Source organism: Amblyomma mixtum, chromosome 9 (assembly GCF_055824585.1).
Source record: "Amblyomma mixtum isolate Tamu chromosome 9, ASM5582458v1, whole genome shotgun sequence".
NCBI classification, from domain to species: domain Eukaryota; kingdom Metazoa; phylum Arthropoda; class Arachnida; order Ixodida; family Ixodidae; genus Amblyomma; species Amblyomma mixtum.
Window position 1 is genome coordinate 24,142,172 of NC_143020.1, and position 21,429 is coordinate 24,163,600.

Genomic DNA, 21,429 nt, shown 5'->3' on the forward strand with positions numbered 1-21,429 from the left:
CGCGTATTCTTTTTTTCTCTTTTCCTGTTATTTCCGCGTCGTTTCTTCTTCTCTACTAATTTGTTTATATATTGTTTATCATGACTGTATATTTCTCTTTTGTTTCCTTTGGTTATTAATGCACTGTATAGATTTATTTCTTTTTTTATCATGATCGTATGTTTCCTTCTGTTTCCTTTGGTTACTAATGCACTGTATTATATTTTTTTTCGCCCCCCTTCCACAATGTCCAAGGGGCCTGTAAGGTATTTCAAGTAAATAAATATTACATACGAAACTGGTGGAATGTTATTTGAGGCAATGAAATAACGTTTTCGCGTTTAAGTAGGAATTCTATGCAATGGGAGAATTCATTTTCTTTAATCTTTAAATTTGAGATCTTGCACCTGATCCTGAATCCTCTATTTAGGGATAGATGGCATTACCAGTTGAGGTAGTGCTGGCGGTTGTTTTCCGAGGGGCCCCTAAAGCGATCGCAGGTTCCAGCTGAGCCGCCAGTTCAGTACCACATCTTTCCTGCCTTTTGGAAACTTAAGTAGGCGTGCCTTCATTTCTGGCAGCCATCTCAGGATCTGTTTCCGGCTGCGTGGTAGAGTAATTGAGCTATCCTCCCATTCAGTCACCCCCTGTCATTTTTCCTCGCCGTGATCATCCCTGCAAAGTCAAACGCCCAGCATGCCACTCGGCCCATTACGCACAATCATTCATCCCCAAAACCATAGCTGACTGGAATAACCTACCATCAGATATTGCCACTGAAGTTAACACCGATCAATTTCATCAAATGCTGTGGACTCATATCAGAATTTGACGTCTCTGTGCGTTTTTGTGGTTAGCTGTTTTTTTTTCCAGGACTAATCTAATACCTGTGCATCTTGTTCGATATCGTATTGTAGTTTTTTTTTGTGTTATCCTTGAACCCCCGGTGTTTCAATTTTCACACTTTAATCTTATCTTTATTCGAACTTTAATCCACTTCTAATATTGGTGTTTACGTATTTTGTGGTTTTCTTGCTATGTTTGCTGAAATTGTTTATTCTTACTTTTTTGTTTCTCGCATATTCTTATTAGTGTGTTTCGTGTGCCCCCCCCCCCCCCCCCCCCCCCTATGTTACACCCTCTTGCAGAGGACCTTTAGGGTATTTGAATAAAATAAATAATCACCAAGTGATCTGTTATAGAATGGCGAGAAGGGCAATCTCGATTCAAGCTAAAACCTAAACAAGTGCCTTCGCATACAGGCAAAACGCGTTCCTGGTTTGGAATTCCAAGCACCAGTTAGAAATATCCGGGTGGAAAATTATTTCATCAAAATGGCAAGGCACACCAGGCGTTGCGTGTCTTCTTATTGTGCTGTCTAAGTGCAGGCACGTTTAGTTGGAACTCAAGCAGTGCAAAAGGCGCTAGGGAGGCGAATTCTTCAAGTTTCACAACTATGCATTTGGAGAAAACAAGTTCGGTGGAGGCGAAAGGGACAAGTGAATATGCAGTTCGTCGCCAACTGAATACCCTTCTAACCCGGTTGAAAAAATTTTAACGATTACAGGAACTTTTCCGATTACACGGCTGAATGCCACGAATGGTTGCAAACTTGCGACGTGGTTTTTCTTGAGGCCATTATAATTTTAGACAGATCTCATTTCGGTTTCCGATCACACTACTCAACGAATGGGGAATCATCGAATGGGGATCATCGAATGGGGAAAAGAAAATATGGAGGCTACGTACTTCAGGGAAAAGTAATTAATAATGAGGAAGGACACCTTAAAAGACTTCATGTAAGTCTTTTAAGCAGAAGATTTGACAGCCGTCGCCGTAGCTCAGCGGTAGAGCACCGGACGCGTAATTAGGAGGTCGTGGGTTTGGATCCCACCGGCGGCATGTGGTTGTTTTTCTTCTGCTTTTATAATCAATTAGCTTTAAGCGATAACATATTCACTAATATTATAAACTGATCAACACCACAAAAGAAATAAAGAAATTAAAAATCCCCTGTGCCCCTTGGTTTCTGTGGCAGTTGGCTTTTCTCATTCATGTAAGTAAGGTCTAAAATTGAAACTATCTGAAACGTTATCATCTTGAGGAAAGACACAGCAGCGGAAATGCGAACACGGACGTAGTGAGAGAATAGGACCGCAGTGGCAAAACTACGTCCGGCTCCAATGTTTTCCTGAATAAGCACAAACACGCCCAGGTACTAGTGTGTCTCGTTATCAACTTATTTTGCGAAATCAAAGGAAGGTTAAATAACTGCTCAAGGTTCACAGTGCACTGCGGGCAACAGTTTTACACTCTTCATAAGATATAGTACTGCTCGGCGCTCCTGTTCCCAAGAAAATAATTTTGAGGCCCAGCTAAGAGATATAAGCTAATAAAGAGATGATTGTTGTCGAATTTCACGGGAAATGACTTGGTACAGAAGGAATGGAATTAGTTGTCAAACTCCACCTATGCACACCACATATTATAAGGTACTGATTACAACGTATTTTTCAGGTGCATAACGAGGAGATCAACGAGCCTAGTAAGTGGCCTTTTTTTGGTCTTAAGTTCGACATTTTTCTTCCAGCGCAGAAAGAGTGAGCCGACACAAAAGGTCAGTTGGCCTGGTAAGATACCGGCACCCATAACAGTGGCATGGGTACAAAACAGAGGCAAAAATTGCAAATGGTATGATGAGATTGCTTGCATAAAAGGAAGAGAACAAGCACTGCAATTTAGACAACGAGCACAGAAAAACATGCGAAAATTATACACCGCCACGGCAGCTCAGTGGTTATAGTGCTGAGCTTCTGGCACGAAAGACACGGGTTCTATTCCGGCCGCGGCGGTCGCCTTTCGATGGAGGCGTAATGCTGAAGGCCCATGTACTGTGTGATGTCAGTGCACATTAAAGAACTCCAGGTGGTCGATACTACCAGAGCCCTCCACTACGGCGTCCCTCGTAGCCTGTTTCACTTTGCGACGTTAAATCCTATAGCACAAAACCAAAACAATATTCATAGTGAACTATGGGAGCATTTCTGTAAAACTAGCGAGCAAGTATTACACTGGAAACAGAAAGCATACAACTAGTGCCTAGAGTAGCGAATTAACAAGTGAAAAAGGTACTAAAATCATAATGCAGAGAAAATAAAAGTATATGCTACAGGGCAAGAAAACGATAGAAAAAGATCGTGGTAGATGACTGTCATTGGGTGCCGAAAATCCTTTCATTTTTTTCTTAAAACAATTCACAGAGTTAATATATCCAGCTCTAAAACTAAATACATTCAGAACGACTATATACCTGACACTTCGAATTCTGTTCACCGTAGTATCTGCGAAATCGTGGAACTAGTTTCTGGAATTTGCAGAGGGGGTCATACCCAACAATTCTCTACAAAAACATTTTTCAACGGGAAAGTGTTTATGAACACAATTTTATCATATATATTGTAAAATTTCATTGAAAGAATCAATATATCCGCAGATATCCCCGAGCATGCTTAGATTCTTTTCATATTAGCGTTTTGGCTATCGTCAAAAAAGATCCCAATTCGTTTTCTATGGCAGTTTTAACTGCTTGATCGGATCGATGAAAAATCTAAGAGATGTTGCTACGTTGCGCAAGAATGGACATTTGCCTTCAATATTTGGATAACGACAGCATTCAGTGCTACTATATTCAAAATATTTCCCAAGAAGCATCATCATCATCATCAGCATGACTACTCTCACTGCAGGAGAAAGGCCTCTCCCATGTCTCCCCAATTAACTGTGTGGACGCGGATGTGACTATGCCTCCCCGATCCTGTGCTCATGCAACGACCAGTGCAGTGCTGACGGCGTCGCGGAACACAGCACTCCGCTTGTGCTCTCTCATGGGGTCTCGGTTTCGAGTTAGGTATCGTAACTTTAACCAACGGCGTGGCAGCTGCCCTTCTAATCAATTTCGGAAGCGAACACCAGCACATCTCCAAGTACACCACTGTCGCATACTTCTAGGAAATCGGCGAAACTCACACTGTCTCGCCCTCCAGAGTGAAATATGCACCTCTCGAACAACCCAGTTGGTCCTTGATGTGATCCGGTGCTTACCATAAACGGATAAGGAAAGACTAGTTGGTCTTCTGCATCAGTTCCAAGGTTCTTTCTCCTCTACGTCGGCAGCCAAACAGACGCTTTTTGCTAAGCACCGCATAATTACGGACAAGAGTAACCGACCGGTTAGACAAAACCCATATAGTGTGTCACTGTGGGAGATCGAAGCCATAGCTCAGCAAGTCCAAGAAATGCTGCAAGGTGGTGTTATTCAGCCATCAAGGCGCCCCTGCTCTTCAGCTGTAGTTTTAGTTACAAAGAAAGGTGGTAGTCTGCGATTTTGTGTTGCCTACCAGAAACTTAATGAGGCGACGAAAAAGATGTCTCCTCGTTACTCAAGAAAGGATGCCGCAGGTCCTAGCAATCAAAATTCACACTAGGCCTACCACTTGTCACATCCGGACAAAGAGCGTTCCTCGAACCGAACAGACAGTCGTCCAATGTTCCAAGAGCAGCCCCACGTTGGGCGCCAGATGTGGGGTTTAAATTTGGGAGATAAATACGTTCTCCCCGTTTAACCGCGGCTGACACAGTTCAAAACCGCGCGGCTCCCACCCCGTGGTCACGAGCGCTACCGAGCGCACGCCGACCACGGCGCGCCTTGCTCTGCGGGAACAAAGGAACGACACACTGGCTGACACAAACAAGGCATTTATTGCTATAACAACAATAACGCCAGCTAGCAACAAAATACACTGAGGAATCGAGGATGTCCGACTCACCAGCACGGCTACGAGCGAATGTTCGCCCACGGTAGGGCAGGGGGAAAAACTCCGAGGCCGGGCGGGACGAGCTGAGCGGAACATGTTTCCACACGAGGTCGCCCGCCGGCGAGGAGGGGAGCGGCAAACAAAGCGTCCGCGTGCTTTCCCGGTCCCAAGGAGAACACAGTCGATCTCCCTCGTGCGCGCGCAGCAAAATGCCATTCGTGACGCTAGTGTCGCTGCGATGCGAGCGCCCTCCCCTGTTAGTTAAAGTAACACAACTGAGAAGAGTGCTTAGCGGGGGAGCTAAGCACAGTTGGGCTGCATTGCGGGAAAGCGAACCACAGAGGACGACTGCGTCCCCACAAGTTGTACATTACCGGTACTCACCAATGGCCCAGAAAGATGAAGGTTAACGAAACGGATTGAGAGAGAGAGAGAGAGAGAGAACAACTTTTATTTAGAAAGCCTGCAGAGTCGGTTAGGCTCCCTCCAAGCAGGGAGGACAAGCTTTTACCGCGACGCGGCCACTACGTCAATAACGGATTCAGATTAAATTGAAAACACCTCACCGAGCAATGAAAAGTAAAATGATAGGTTTAACATTAACAGACAGGAAGAGAAAATGTGGGCCATCGAAGAAACGCGGGCTAATGGCATTTTTGTGAAAATTAAAAATAAATGATCTTGGGCAATGCGAAGGCAAGATAACCAACCCATGGTCATTAAAAGTAACGGACTGAAAACCAAGAAAAGCAAAACATATCATGTGGCGGCAGAAGGTTAGGACGGCGGATAACATTCAGAAACTTTTGGGGATAAGGTGGCTGCAATTGGCACAGCACAGGGTTGGATAGAAAGTTGTGGGAGAGGCCTTTGTCTTGTAGACGACGTAGTCAGGCTGATGACGATGTTGATGGGTTGTGGGCAGTCTGCTTCCGTACGTAAGTGGACTGCCTACACTTTTGAGATTGTGTGGTTTACTACGGCCAGGAATAAATTAGTTAAATGTTTCTGTTATCATTGGAGGCAAATCTGAAATCCAAATGTTGCACAGAATGAAGAGCAATGCGCATTTAACTCGTTTACTTCGGAGTAATTTAAAAAGCGATTACCTTACATTCGGCCGAAAAAAAATTTTGAAATTTAAAAACACGATGCCTGACAATGCGCTTTCCTGCGACCGTGATAGATCCCCTGACTTGCAGGCTGTTCCAAAAAACTCGTTCAAGCAAAGGTGCATTGCATAAACGGTGAACAACCAGAGGAACTGTTCTCGCATGAGCGCCACTGCAATGTTTCTGTTGAATTCTTTCGCGACAGGCATAGAACGACAGCGCAAAACTCCTTAACAATGACCTTGGCCGGGTCGTGCAACGGTGTCAAAGGGACCGGTCTTGCGCGGACGCATCATAATTATAACAAACAGAATTTTCCACCCTCACCAAGAAACAATCACAATGATTGGCTGCCTGCGTCTTTAGAGCTGCTCTTTGCAGCTGAGTTCATTCACTTTGGATGCTTTGTGGAGAGTTAATATCAGAAGCAGGCGCGCATCTTTCCGTAAAACATTTAAAATCTCTGTGAGTTTATTTCAGACTAAAGAATACACCTCGTAGCGGTTCTTTTGAAGAAAACGTCTGAAGCGAACGTCAGCGCAAGCGCATCAAATGTTAATCATCGAATGTTAATCCGCGGAATTCAGCGTTAAGGTCAAGGATATGAATCTATTTTTTTTTCCTTTGCAAATTAAGAATCATGCTTCTTCAATGCAGCCTGGACAGGTGAAAAATTCGTGCCTACACTACTACTCTGCTGTACTCTTCTGACAGACCATAGTCGATTTGAAAGTCGAGCACGAGTTAGCTTGCATTGCACCGAAGATTGCAATCGTAGTACTACGGTTTTTGTTAGTGTCTCCTCTCTATGTTTATTGCACTGGGCTTGATTCTCGACACACACAAAAATATATTTTCATGCATTCAGCAAACAAAAACCGAGTCTAAACTCACTTCAGTTGATCGCACTGGGCTGTTCTTAATATATGAGGTATACTAAACACAAATGCGGTGATCGGAGGCATCTATGAAATGTACACAAACCGCGAAAGGTTTATTTTTACACTTTTTTACCCCCCGAGCTGCATCCCAGAATTAATGCGTTTCCGGATGGCTCTGCTTCGGAAGTGAACTATGCAACAACATAAAAAACGGGGAATGCTCTAGTATACATGTTTACACGGAAGGACTGATTATTTATTTTGAAAAGACTAGCTTTCGTGTCACGCGTCCAAATTCAGGAACGGATTGGCAGGGGACAGCTGGTCTGCTTATAGAAAGTCCCCGATTCCCGTTGAATCCCCTGGTCTAAGCTGACGCCGCATTTCTCTTCAATCATGGTTCTTTTCTTGAAACGCGTAAAATATTATTCTATGGCGGAATCGTCATTTTCTCGAGCCTCTTTTGGAACTTGGTGCGTGTTCGTTTGTCATGACAGAAAACGGTTGAACGTCTACGGGCATTTGACTCCAAATTCGCGATATGACTGATGCTTCTGCAAAGTATGATCCCAATGTGTAGCCATGCTCTTTTTTTATGCGCTAGTCATGCTGGCAAAAACGCTCGCGGCCTTGCAACAAAAAAAGAGTTGGAATTAATTTCTTTTAAGTATCTTTATTACATTCTCAAAAGAAAATTTCGAAATTAGAATTTTATGCATGAAGTTGCAAGAAGGCTTATTTTTCTCCTCTATTTTAGGTTGCGGGCTTTCTGCACCAGTCGCCAGGGTATTCAATGGGAAGCCTGCCAGAAGAACACAAGTACCTTGGGCAGTATGAGACTTTACCTCTTGATAACACATGCTAAAGATGACTGAAAAATTGAGTTTTCATAACGGTGTAGATCTGTTATAGAGTGTTAGTAATTATTAAGATCAGTGAACGAGTGCTGCAATGTTTAAAGCACCTTGTTGGAAAAAATTATCTTAAGCTGTTACTCTTTTAGCGCTGATAATGTTTTTTTCTCCAAAATACCCAATTTTATGCGCAATATGAGGGCATCCTTTACATATTTCTGGAGTCTTGTCGTAGAGGAGATACAAAAAAAAGTCAAGCAAAAAATGAAAGAAACCAGGAATACTAACAAGTATATATATTATTACTTGTGATCGTTTCAGCCTTCTCAATCATGTACATACAAAGCACTCACTCATAGGCCTATAGTGCAAAATATAGTAAGAGATCTGCTCCGGCAATACAAAACAACGTACTCTAATATCATGTTCAGTAAACCGCGAAGTAAGCAATGTTAACACACGCTGCTGCTGAATATGCGTAAATATCTTGCAGGTGCACTGGTATAAATTACGCAGATATCACCGGGGGGATCAAGCTATGAGACCTTGTGGTGGAAGCATCATATCCCCGACGTTCGTCTTGACTGCCGCCCATTGCTTCCGTGATGTGTATGTTCACTCATTTACCATTTATATTTGGCTGCTCGGTGCACAGATACCAAGCGGAAACAGGAACACGATGCACTGCTATTCGCTTGCAATGCATGCACAACTTTGAAAGAGTGCTGCTTTGAGACCTTCTTCCTGTCTCCGCGCACAGATAATTGTGCAATACTAAGCTGACATAAGGAAGGAGAGGATCGAGATCACAAAAGCCTAGTAATAACTGCAATTTAAAGAAAAAGCATGCTTGTGTCTTTCGCTGTGAGCTTTTTCAGTATTAATAGGCCATAAAAGCAATGGCAAAACAAACCGGAAATAGAAGCACGGCACACTACTATTCGCTTGCAATGAGTGCGTAACATTGAAGGACTGCCGCTTTGTGACCTTCGCCCTGTTTGCGCGTACAGATAATTGTGCAATACTCAGCTAACGTAAGGAAGGCCAGAATCGAGATCACAAAAGGCCCTACCAATCACTTCCATTTGAAACAAAAATCGCGTTTTTGTTTTCCTGAGCGCTCTTTCAATAAGAATTATAAATACGCGCAAAAAATGATGGCGTCAGGCTAAAAGCATGTGCAGTGTTATATAACGGGCACACAATCTTCTTGCCTGGTTTAGAGGCGAAGCCTAGACAATGTATATTAACCCTCATGAGAAAGGTATTGGCTACATGCTTAGACGAATACTTCTGCTTTAGTGAGAAAGGCGCAATTTGTACCTTCACTCAAAAAGCAGCAAGAAGTCGTACAGCCTGCGCGCATGCAAATTGTAATGGCAGCGATGGGCTGGAGTGTCCACAAATATAAGAGCAGGAAAAGTGTGCAGTCAAAATTAAAAGGCCTCATATACAGAGTAATAGGGACAATCAAGTTAAGGACAACTTAACTTTATTACCTTAAAGGCCCCAGAGGGGGTATTACCCAGCTAGTCATAGAAAGAAAAATTACACGTGTAACGTTAAGAGACCAGGAGAGGGCGGAGGGGGTGCGGGAACACACGCAGGTTAATGGCATTCTAGTCGAAATGAAGAGGAAGAAGGAAACGAGGAGGAAAGGAGGAGGAAGAAGTGGGCTTTGGCAAGGCATGTAATGCGAAGGCAAGATATCCGCTGGTCCGTAAGGGTAACGCAGTGGATTCTAAGAGAAGGCAAGCGTAGCTGGAGGCGGCAGAAAGTTAGGTGGGCGGATGAGATTAAGAAGTTTGCGGGGACAGGAGAGAGCGAATGGCAAAGGACAGGGTTATTTGGAGAGACACGGTAGAGATCTTTGCCCTGCAGTGGGCGTATTCAGGCTGATCATAATGATGATGATGAGGCAAAATCAGCGTAGGCTGATATACAGTGTTTTTGCAGTACTTCATCTGCTTTACTAATTTTTCCTCAGAGCTTCTGGCGTGGTTGTCAAGGACACAGCATCGTGTCTTGCAGATTAAAAAGTAGCTAACATTGCATGTATCGTCGGAATGCGTGTTTTTGTTGCCGGTCGAAAGCCAGCTAGTTGCCACGATGAAAATAAATAAGGCATAAAAGTCTTGTGAGTTACAAATGTGCGGGATGACTAACCCCACACGGGCGTAGTCTAGGACTTACTGTCCCCTCTCCGTGCGGTGTCTTATCCGGGTCTGCCAGCACCATCTATGATATAGCGCGTGCTCCTGTTTTCACCTCCAGTGTCCAGTATAAGAGGCGCATTCGGTCGTTCACAGCTCCAATGCCCTCTACATGCGCTTCTCACCGCTCACATCCACCGCATCGCCCTCTCTCCTCCTGTAACTGCGTCTTTCTCGCCAGCCGCCTGCGGAGCCAGGCGATGTCGCGGTAGGCTATTTTATCATATTGCTGCGAATCTTGATCCGTTTTTTGTTCACGCTCAAAGCCGTCAAAATTCTGGTTTATCATTTTCGTTGTGATGCAAGATGTGGAGCGGCTTATCTCGATAAATCGCAGCCTCAAGAACCTGCTTCCAATTGGTTGCAGATTATTGTAGCTGCTTTGGCGCCTTATGTTTATAGTTCATTGTCAGCTTTAAATTGAACGTAGCCGAGAGGGCCAAGAATTATGTTCGATGATAGCGGTGCCCGCTTGTTGGTAATTCCGCCTGCGCTTCATTTATTCCTTCGAGGAGCAGATTAGCACTATAAAATTTCTCTCGACTACCCTTTTTGCTGTCTTTCTGACCCCCTCCTGCAGCAGTCTGACTATACTGACTATCCTGCAGCAGTCGAGCGTGCGGCCCAAAATTCAACCGCTTTCCAAGTGAGGAACCGAAGAATGTTTGGACCAATTTAGGCGCCTTTCACCATTCAACAATTCAAATAATGGGGCAAAAGTCCGACACATCTCCTTCTGATTGGAGGGCTCCACATGTACCTGGAATGAAAACCAGGAGTTTGCTTTAATATCATGGAACATACTGCTGCGGATGCTGGAAGGACGATGAAGTGTTTTTGGAAACGAAGACGACGCTGAGGTGCGCGCTTGTGTGCTGTTCACTCTCTCCAATCCAAACTCCTTTATATGTATATATATTTTTATGATTATTAATTATTATTATTATTATTTGTTTTTTGTTTTGTTTCTTTTTTTCATCCTCTCCGTGCCGTTCTTGTGGTAGACTCCCCCGGTGTTCCTCTCCCGTGTGCTTTCCTTTTGCCTTTACTACGTACAGGTCAATACCAACCTTTACCACCCGATTCTTGGCCGATCCCCCAGAGTGGGTATGTGCCATCTGTCGTAGGCTACAACAACAACAACAACGACTACCCCCAAGCCGTCGGTCCTTTGCGTAGCAGATTACCTCTACTGTTTCTACCGCCACGTAACATTTGGTGGAGGTGCTGGGTAATTCGATCCGCGACCCCAAGCTGGTTCTCCGCCGTAGCCGCCGTCTCGCCACCATGTCTACCGAGTCCGAGCCATCTCACTCTCCCTCAGCAACGGCAGCCGTCGTCGTGGCCCACCACCGCGAACCGGGCACGTTCTGCGGTACAGACAACGTTGATGTGGACGACTGGCTGGCCCTTTACCAACGCGTCAGCACGCACAACAGGTGGGATGCGACGCTGATGCTCGCTAATATGATATTTTACCTGACCGGCACCGCGAGAGTGTGGTTCCAAACCCCCGAAAAAGACTTGACCTCATGGGACGTCTGTAAGCAGAAGCTTCGTGACCTCTTCGGAAAACCCACCGGCCGCCAACTCGCCGCCAAGGAGGCTCTCGCGCCTCTCGAGCCTCCTTCTTCGGAGGAAGGAGGCTTCTTCCCAAACTTCTTCGGAGCCATACATAGCCTACATACACGACGTCCTGGCCTTGTGCCGTAAGGTTGAGAGACATATCCGAGGCAGATAGAGTCGGCCACATACTGAAAGGCATTGCCGACGATGCCTTCAATCTGCTTCTCTGCAAAGACTGTTCCACGGTGGCTTGTGTTCTTGCGTTGTGCCGGGGTTTCGAGCAAGCCAAACACTGGCGCACTTCTCACCGTTTTGACTGGCTGCCGAACACTGCTGCTAGCTCCTCCTGTGAAGATCTGCCAACATTGCGGCAGCCTTCCGGCATGGCTAACTTAAGTCGATTCGTACGCCGCGAACTGGAGGCGATGTCGTCCGCTGTTTCTTCCTTTCAACTGCCGGACAATACCTTGGCATTCATCCAGGCCGTCGTTCGCCAGGAGGTTGCGAACATGGCCATCCCTGCTCCTCGTGTCGTGGACAACGTTCATGCCAGCCACGACCCTCTAGTGATCGCGGCTGCCACTTACAGTCGCAGCTTCTCGCCTCGGTACCGGTATCGCAATCCTGCCGAACGGCGTACTTGTTATGATCGGCCGATCTGTTTTACCTGCTCTCGCGTCGGACACATCTCCCGTCACTGCAGCAGCCGTTCGTCCCCGCCACCTCGCACCTACTCCTTCGTCGACTGCCGCAACGACCACGGCCCGCGCCGTTACTCACCACGTCTCGATCCGCTTCGTGACGAGCCGGCTCCGCAAGCTCGTGGGTCCAGCCGCTTACCTTCCCCATTAGGCCGCCGCTCCCGTCCTCCTACCGTACTCCCCAACCCTCCTCCTTCGACCTCCCGCCTCTTCTCGGAAAACTAGCCGATGCAGCCCCCAGAGGTGACGCTGCATCATTGGCCCGGCCTGCAAATCCTCTCTTTACCCCGCTTCCCAACGTAATCTCTTAAATATTTTCGTGGATGGTGTCCCGGTCCTTGCCCTCATTGATACTGGCGCCCAAGTGTCTGTCCTGAGCTCTTCTTTGCGCCGCCGACTCAAGAAAGTTTTAACGCCCGCCTCCATGTCCATGGTTCGCGTCTCCGATGGCAGCCCCGCTGCCGTGATTGGAATGTGCACTGTGATAGTCAGCATTACCGGACGTCATATACCCGTTCGGTTCACCGCCCTGACCAGGTGCCCTCAGGACGTGATCCTTGGCCTTGACTTCTTAACCACCCATTCAGCTCTTATTGACTGTTCCTCAGACCTTCTCCGATTGGATCTGCCTCCCTGTCCTCAACTTTAGCCTGTCCCCTCAGGTACTTCTCACCGGCATTTCACCTAATGATCTGTCCCCATTGACCGATTGCACAGTTTCTGCCCTGGCTCCTGACGCAACGACTGCTGTCTCCAACGTCCCTGCATCGCAGCCCCCTCGTGCGGATCCTATTTCGAGAATGATCGCGGCCGATCAGCCCTCTACTGATTCTACAGCGCTTCACAGCCTCTTGTCCTCTTACAGTGATATTTTTGACTTTGGGGACCATCCCTTGGGTGAAACCTCTATTGTCGCCCACCGCATTGACACCGGCGAGGCCCGCCCTATTCACAGGCGGCCCAATAGACCTTATGCGAAATGCACTGCCATTTAGCGGCAGCCGCGCGCGATCCGCCATGTTGGAGGATAGCCGCCGGATTCACAGCACCTACTGGTGCATGCTCGTCGCGCGCGCTCGAGTTTCAACGTCCTCAATAAGGCCACATATTGCTTAGTGCCTTGCTGTACGCAGCAGGGTCACAAAGACACCCAAGCAAAAAAGGCAAGAGCGCTTGATTTGAGCGCATTTCAATTTTTGGACTGCGATCCCCGACATCCGCGGCACAAATGTTGCAGAGCCATCGCTACACGTCGAGACATCGCGCAACACATTTCGTTATCGCTATGTAGCTAATGAAATCAGAAATAAGCTTTGAAGGTACGAAGAAAATATCACACAAAAGCTGTTTTTCTCCTGCGATTGGCCGTGAAGTGCTGCGATTATCGGCCTCCCAAGAGAGTAATCGTGATCAGCTGTTCAGTGGTACGGGTCGCGCTTTGTGAGACCCGTCGCTCCCAGCGTTATCCACCGCAGCGGTTATACGCGTTAGTTTTTAGTGTGAATATTTGTTTCACGGAAACACTAGCAAGGGTCAAGTGCCCGTGGCACGGAACGTTTGCGCTATGCAAGTCAGTGAATCGTTCCTGTTAGACCAGGGAAAGGTGCCTAAAGGGGACGCGGATTGCTTGTCACGTCACCCTGTCGATCCGCCTTCCTTTAATGAATGTGAGTCTGACGCCTGCTTTTTTGTCCATCTCGGCCTTCCGCAACATTGCGCAAAAGCAGCGCTTGGATTCTTCGCTACGTTCCGTCATCGACCGCCTCACTGCCAACCGTTCTGATGCCGCCCTCACCCCGTTTGTGCTCCATGAGAACATCCTCTACCGGTGCAATATGCGGCCTGACGGCACTGACCTCTTGCTCGTGGTGCTTCAACACCTGCGCTGCCGCGTCCTTGAGCAGCTTCATGACGTTTCCACGGCAGGCTATCTTTGAGTCTCCCGCACGTACGACAGCGTGCGCCACCGCTTCTTTTGGCCCGGTCACGTAGTGGTGACTGCAGGCCGGCGAACAGGAAAACAGCAAGGATGTCCTTGAAACGGAACTCTCTATTTGGGCTGACTTGCGCACGTAAAGAACTGAATCACTCGGCGGCGGCGTTGCAGCAAGCGTGCTCGGTGGTCGTCGAACAGAATGCCCGCCGCTGTCAGCCGTGCCCTGTTTAAACCTGATAGCGAACTTTCAAGATAAAGCTTGGAAAGTTACTAAAACGCTGTGGCGCAAAGTAGAATCGGCTCCGCCTTGATGGCATCAATCGAGATAAATCTAGGCGCGTCTCGAGCCACAAAAAAAGCGATAAAGCGGTGTGCCGGCAGCCTTGAAACATGAACAAACAAACACAACAAACAAAGGCTACAAAGATTCGCGGCATTACTGCCCTCTCAAAGAAGCATCGTCTCGATGCTTTAGAACATAATGCGGCTATAAACAATCAAAAACGGAATGTACAAAAATAAACACCGAATGTGGAAACACTTCGTTCTTTAACGTCCATGATAGGGCTCTAGGAGTACGATATCGACTACTTCTGGTCGTACGCGGCGTCGCTGGGATGCAGTCATTTGTTCAGGAACGACTTCATTGTCCAATTCACCTAGCCGACGAAGAAAATTGTACGGACCGAAATGGCGGCGCAAAAGCTTTTCACTCAATCCTTGGCGGCGAATGGGCGTCCAAACCCAGACTCGGTCTCCCGGCTTGTATTGCGCGTTGAGTCTTCGTAGGTTTTAGCGTGTGGCGTCGGTCAGCTGCTGGTCCTTGATCCTTAATCGGCAGGTCTTCGGGCTTCTTCTGCGCGTTGAAGGTAGGCGGTGACGTCGGCGTTATCTTCCTCGGTAACGTTGGGCAGCATGGCGTCTAGCGTGGTCGTGGCCTCTCTGCCATGGACGAGCCTAAAAGGCGTCATCTGGGTGGTCTCCAGCACTGCGGTGTTGCAGGCGAAGACTACTTAAGGCAAGATGACGTCCCAGGTCTTGTGTTCGGCATCGACATGCATGGAGAGCATATCGGCAATGGTTTTGTTGAGGCGCTCAGTGGGTCCGTTGGTCTGTGGGTGGTATGCAGTTGTTCGCCGGTGGCTGGTTTGGCTGTAATGGAGGATGGCTTGCGTCACCTCCGCCATGAATGCTGTTCCTCTGTCAATTATGAGGACATCGGGGGCGCCGTGTCGCAATATGTACTCTACGAAAAATCCGTTCGGTTCCGTTCAGTAGGGCTTTTGCCTCGGCGTAGCGGGTGAAGTAGTCGGTCGCTATAATGATCCATTTATTTCCAGACGTTGGTTTCGAGAAAGGACCAAGCAAGTCCATGCCGATATGCTTAAATGGCATTGAGGGGGGTTCAATGGGGCTCAGAAATCCTGCTGGTCGGGTTGGAGTGGTCTTTCGTCGCTGACACTCTCGGCAGGTTATCACATAATGTGCGATATCGGCAGAGAGTCGGGGCCAGTAATACTTGTCTTGAATGCGGTGGAGAGTGTGAGAAAACCCGAGTTGTACAGCTGTCGGCTCGTCGTGCGAGGCCTGAAGAACTTCTCCGCGGCGCGGACTTGCAGGTACAACAAGGAGGTAGGCTGTCTTGTTCGCTGCAAAGTTATTCACGAGGGCATTGTTCTGTAAACAGAACGAAGACAATCCTCGCTTGAACGAGGCGGGGGGTGAAGAAACCTTGCCTTCGAAGTATTCAATGAGGCATTTTATGTCGGGGTCCGCACGTTGCTGTTGTACAAAACCTCGGGACCTGATGGGTACCAGGAAGGCGTCCTCATCGTCGTCCGGCGGTGGTGCATCTACAGGGGCTCGTGACATGCAGTCGGCGTGAGAGTGCTTGCGCCCGGAATTGTAAATGAGTGACGTCAAACTCCTGGAGCGGCAGGCTCCATCGAGCGAGGCGGCCGGAGGTGTCCTTGAAACTGGCGAGCCAGCACAGTGCGTGGTGATCGCTGACCACCTTGAATGGGCGTCCGTACAGGTAGGGGCGGAAATTCGACGTATCGCAGATGATGGCAAGCCACTCCTTCTCAAGGCACTGTAAACGACGCTGAAGTTCCTTGAAGGCTTCCACTTGCGGCGCTTTCCATTGAAATGGCACGTCTGCCTTTGTCAGGTGAGTCAGTGGCTCGGCGATGCGCAAAACGTTCTTGACAAATCATCGGTAATACGCGCACAGTCCGAGGAGTCTGCGCACAGCTTTCCTGTTGGCCAGTGGCGGAAACATTCCGATAGCAGCTGTTTTCTGCTTGTCTGGGCGTACTCCCTCCTTGCTAACGATGTGGCCCAGAAACAGCAGCTCTTCATAGGCAAAGTGGCACTTCTCTGCTATCAAAGTTCGGCCGGACGATTTGATTGCGTCTAGTACTGTTCGAAGCCTTTTTAGGTGCTTCTCAAAGTTCGAGGCGAAGACAACGACGTTATCAAAATATACCAAACAAATCTGCCACTTCAGACCTGCCAGCATTGTATCCATTACTTGCTGAAACGTCGCTGGTGCGCAACAGAGTCCAAACGGCATCACCTTGAACTCGAAGAGGCCATCTGGAGTGATGAATGCGGTCTTCTCGCGATTTCCTTCATCGACCTCAAATTTCCAGTAGCCGCTCTTGAGGTCCATCGATGAGACATACTTAGCGTTGCAGAGCCGGTTCAGTGTGTCGTCGATGCAGGGGAGAGGGTCGACGTCCTCTTTTGTGATGTTGTTCAAGCGGTGGTAATCAACGCAGAATCGAAGTGTGCCGTCTTTCTTTCACACTAGAACAACCGGCGTGGCCCAGGTGCTCTTTGAAGCTTGGATGATGTCGTCGCGAAGCATTTCTTCCAGTTCGTCCCGGATGGCTTGTGTTTATAGCGGCGACACTCTGTAGCGGCTGTCGCGGGAAGGTCGGGCGTGCTGGTCGGTTATAGTGCGATGCTTGGCAATCGGCGTTTGTCGGACCTTCGGCGATGACGAAAAGCACGCGCCGTAGCTTCGAAGGATACTGCGGATCTGGTCTTGTCTGTTCCAGGGCAGGGCTGGGTTTATGTCGAAAGTGGGCGAGTTCTCTTGGTCAGGCGAATCTTCTGCGGATAGCGCGGAGAGGACGAAGAAGACGCGTACGTCGGATATTTCGTCGAGGAAAGAAATCCCCGTTCCTCTGTTAATGTGCTGGTATTCTTCGCTGAAGTCAGCAGTACTTCAGCTTGTCCTTTGCGGAAATGTGCGATGCCTCTTGCGATGCCGATTCTTCGGTCGAGAAGCAACTGCATGTTCCCCTCGATAACGGCTTTAGTGTTACTCGCTTCCGTGGCGCCTACGGTGACGATGACGCTTGAGCGGCGTGGGGCACTCACTTCTTGCTCCAGGACACTAAGCGCAACGTGATGTTGCGGAGTTCTCGTCGACGGGATGGCCTCCCCCATGGAAAGCGTGATCAGCTTGGATTGCAGGTCGATGATCGCCTGATGCTCATTAAGGAAATCAATGCCCAAGATCACTTTGCGGGAACATTGCCCTAGCACTACGAAGGTCGCAGGATAAGTATGTCCCTTGAGAGTCATTCGCGCTGTGCATCGTCCTGATGGCGTAATGAGGTGGCCCCCCGTGGTGCGAATGTGTGGGTCGTCCGAAGCGGTCATTACTTTCCAACGCCGCACAGCAAATGGTCCATTCATCCCCAAATAATCGGCTCCTGTGTCGACTAGAGCGGTGACTTTTCGGCCGCCGATAACCATTTCTACGTCGGATATCCTATCTCTGGAGTTGCACGTCGTCCTCGGCGTCGGGTTACGGCTTCGCAGGATATGTGAACCGTGGGCGGGCCGTGCGGTCGGAGCTTTTCTTGTTGGCGGCGTAGTTTTGAAGGCGGTTCGCGTCGTGGTCGAGGTTTTTGTATGCGTCGTCGGCGTAGTAGGTGCGGCGTCTTCATGCGGCGTGGTCGCTGGAGGATCTTCGTTGTTTCCTCGGCAAGCAACCTGACCTCCACAGGTTCTTTATTTAGTTTCCCCTACGGGGGCTAGGGGACCTTCCTCGGACAGCCGCGGCGCAGCTGCGGCCTGGTGATGCAGAACTTGCGATGGACGGCGACGGCGAGCGGGAAAGACGGCTTGACGACACGTACTCCCCTCATTTCAGGTAGTCGACGATTTCCCGTGGTCGCTGGCCGGGGAGTGGCTGTGGGGCGTCGATGGCGAAACCTCGCAGGCCGATGCGCCTGTACGGGCAGTGGCGAAGTTAATGGCCGGCTTCGCCGCAATGGAAACACAGCGGGCGGTTGTCGGAAGTCCTCCAGGCGTCGCACTTTCTAGGGCTTGGGCGTCGTTCGTAGGCTAAGCGGGAGAGGGCAGGGGTGCGGCTTTTCGAAAACAGCTGGTTCACGTCGAAGAGGCGGACTTCGGCTCTCTCGTTGGGGCTGAGGTCTGCGTACTGCAGCGGCGTAAGTTAATACTGGAGCTTGAGCTGGAGGCAAAGATGACGGGGTGCCAATCGCATGTTGAACTTCTTCGCGTGCGATTTCTTGAAGGGTCGCAACATGAGGCTGGTTTGAAGGTGGTAATAGGCGACGCAACTCTTCCCGTACAATTTCGCGGATGACATCCCGCAGGTTGCCTCCGCATGCTGCACCATCCGAGAAGGCTGTTGAGATCGCTTGGAGCTGTCGAGGGAAAAGCCGAGCTCGTGCTTCCAAAGTTTTCTCAATGGTGGCTGCTTCGCTGGTGAGTTCAGCAACGGTCTTGGGTGGATTCCGTGTCAAACCAATGAAAAGTGCCTCTTTAGCAACACGCATCAGAAGCTTCACTTTCTTATCTTCTGTCATGTCAGGATCGACTCGTCGAAAAAGGCGCTTCATAACTTCTACGTATGCGGTCACTCACTCGTTCGCCTGTTGGATGCGCGACTGTAGAAACGGCTGAGCTCTTTCCTTCCTGATGATGCTCGTGAAGGCCTTCAGGAACACCCGTTCGAATAATTCCCACCGTCCCTAGAGAAGCTTCGTCGTTTTCGAAGCGAATTCTCGCTGGTCCTTCCAAGACAAAAAAAAACATGGCTAATTTTAGTCTGGTCCTCCCAAATGTTGAACACGGCGACACGCTCAGACTGTTCCAGCCATTCCTCGGGATCCTCGCCCGGTGAAGCATTGAATGTGGGCGGCACTCGGGGCTGCTGTAAAATATTGGGGGCTGGTGTCGTAGCCATGGCTGAAGTCGAAATTGAGGGGTCCTTCTTCGCTCGCGTGCGTTCCGGCAGCAGTCCGAATTCTGGTGGGCACCTCTGGAGACGACGGCTGTTTCGCCCTTCGCCTTCGGGGGGGACCGCTTCTGCGACTTTCGCGTGATCTTCTTCCAGACAGCTCGGGCTGCTCTGACGGCTCCCAGGGGGTGAGGGCGACAGGGACATTCGTTAGCACCTCCACCACCTCCACCAGATGTCACATAGTGGCGACTGCATTCCGGCGAACGGGAAAACAACGAGGATATCTTCGAAACGGAACTCTTAATTTGGGATGACTTGACCCCGCAAACCACTGAATCACTCGGCGGCGGCTTAGCAAAAAGCGTGCTCGGCGGTCGTCGAACAGAATGCCCGCCTCAGTCAACTGTGCTTAATTTAAAGCTGATAGCGAACTTTCTAGATAAAGCATGGAAAGTTACTAGAACATTTTGGAGCAAATTAGAATCGGCTCCGCCTCGATGCGATCAATTGAGATAAATCTAGGCGCGTCTTACCTCACAAACCAAGCAATAAAGCAGCGTGCCGGCAGCCTTGAAACATGAACAAATAAACACAACAAACAAACGCTACAAAGATTCGAGGCAATACTGTTCTGTCCGCCGTTATGTGGCCGCTTGCGAGCTCTGCCAACGACAGGAAGGCGCCCTCGGTTCTCCCTCCCAGACACATTGAGCCGATTCCCATCCCGGTAGAACCGTTCTCCCGTGTCAGTCTCGACCTGTTCGACCCTTTTCCGTGTCTGATATGAGAAACAAATGGATCGGCGTCATAACGGAATACTCCACGCGCTACGCTATTACTCGAGCGATCCCAACCAGCTGCGCCACTGATGTTGCTGACTTTCTTCTGCATGACGCCATACTCCACCACGGTGCTCCCCGTCACCTACTCACCGATCGCAGCCGCTGCTTTCTTTCTCAATTGGTCGCCGAACTGCTCCGCTCACCAGAACCCCAGTGCCAGAACCCTGTGCCAGTGCCAGAACCCTGGAGACGCGCCCTCCGGGTCCGACCCCTTCCCCGCAACATGTCCAGAGAAGACCATAGCGGTCGTCGCCAGGCGCGCGCGGAAGCGTTGGCGCGATACTATGGTAACCAAGAACATGTGTATTACGTAGACGTTGCCGGCCCACACCACGGGGTGTGGTACACGGCCGCAGTCGTACACAACACAAACACAGTCAACGGGCTCACTTTCAAAGCCTACAGCGCAACACACGCGGAGGAAATTGCCATTGCTCTTGCTCTCACTACTCCCAAGTCGAAACACATCATTACCGACTCGCGAGGGGCCTGTCGGAACTACGAGTTGGGCTGGGCTCCCCCGCTTGCCTGGCGCATACTGGAATATAGCTGTCGATCTGAAGATCCAACTCCACGCAACCTGATTTGGGCCCCCGGTCACCAGGGACTCCAGGGAAACGAACAGGCCGATCAAGCCGCCCGCGCACTCTCTCCCCGGGCTATCTCCCTGTCCTTGGAAGGGTACTCCCAGTCAGACAATATGGCCATTACATTCAAACAAATCACCGATTACTACAAGGAGGAGCACCGGCGCTACCCTGCCCCTTGTAAGGGTCTGGATCGCGGTGACGAGCGCCTCCTCATCAAAATTCTTACTAACACTGTACTGTGCCCGGCGGTGCTTAAACATTTCAATACATCCTTTGATGGCGCGTGCCAGTTCTGTGGGGAGGTGGCTGACACCTTCGACATGCTTTGGGCGTGTCAGTCAAACCCATCTATCCCCCCCAACCCCAGCAGAGAGGACTGGGAGGCGGCCCTGCTCGGCTGTCAGGACCTAAAGACCCAAAAGGCCTTGGTTCACCGGACGCGGGCGGCGTTGCTTGCCAATGGGGCCCCGGAATAGGGGCTCCACCTAGTATTGTTAAGGGAAAGGGCCAATAGGGCCTACCCCAATCACCTCTCTGTAAATATTTATTGTATTATAAATGTTTTTCACCACCACCTCCGCTCCTGCTCCGTCCGTCATCAAATCGCCACGGCCTACCGTCCAGAGACAAACGGGCTCACTGAACGTCTGAACCGTGCCCTCACCAACACAATTTCCATGTACGTCTTCTACCAACACCGCGATTGGGATA

General features: G+C 49.3%; 1 protein-coding gene and 1 pseudogene across 1 annotated transcript in view; both read left to right on the top strand.

Annotated features, from left to right (window-relative positions):
* Positions 1-225: 225 nt before the first annotated feature.
* Positions 226-21,429, top strand: part of LOC149328523 (putative serine protease 46) — a 50,683-nt gene continuing 29,479 nt past the window's right edge. Inside the window, exons 1-5 of the mRNA XM_089559008.1 lie at positions 226-240; positions 2,497-2,524; positions 7,544-7,617; positions 8,134-8,247; positions 12,486-12,490. Of these exons, the coding sequence (XP_089415134.1) occupies positions 226-240; positions 2,497-2,524; positions 7,544-7,617; positions 8,134-8,247; positions 12,486-12,490 (236 nt within the window). The remainder of the gene's footprint in view (positions 241-2,496; positions 2,525-7,543; positions 7,618-8,133; positions 8,248-12,485; positions 12,491-21,429) is intronic.
* On the top strand, positions 11,141-12,345 carry LOC149328524 (uncharacterized; annotated as a pseudogene).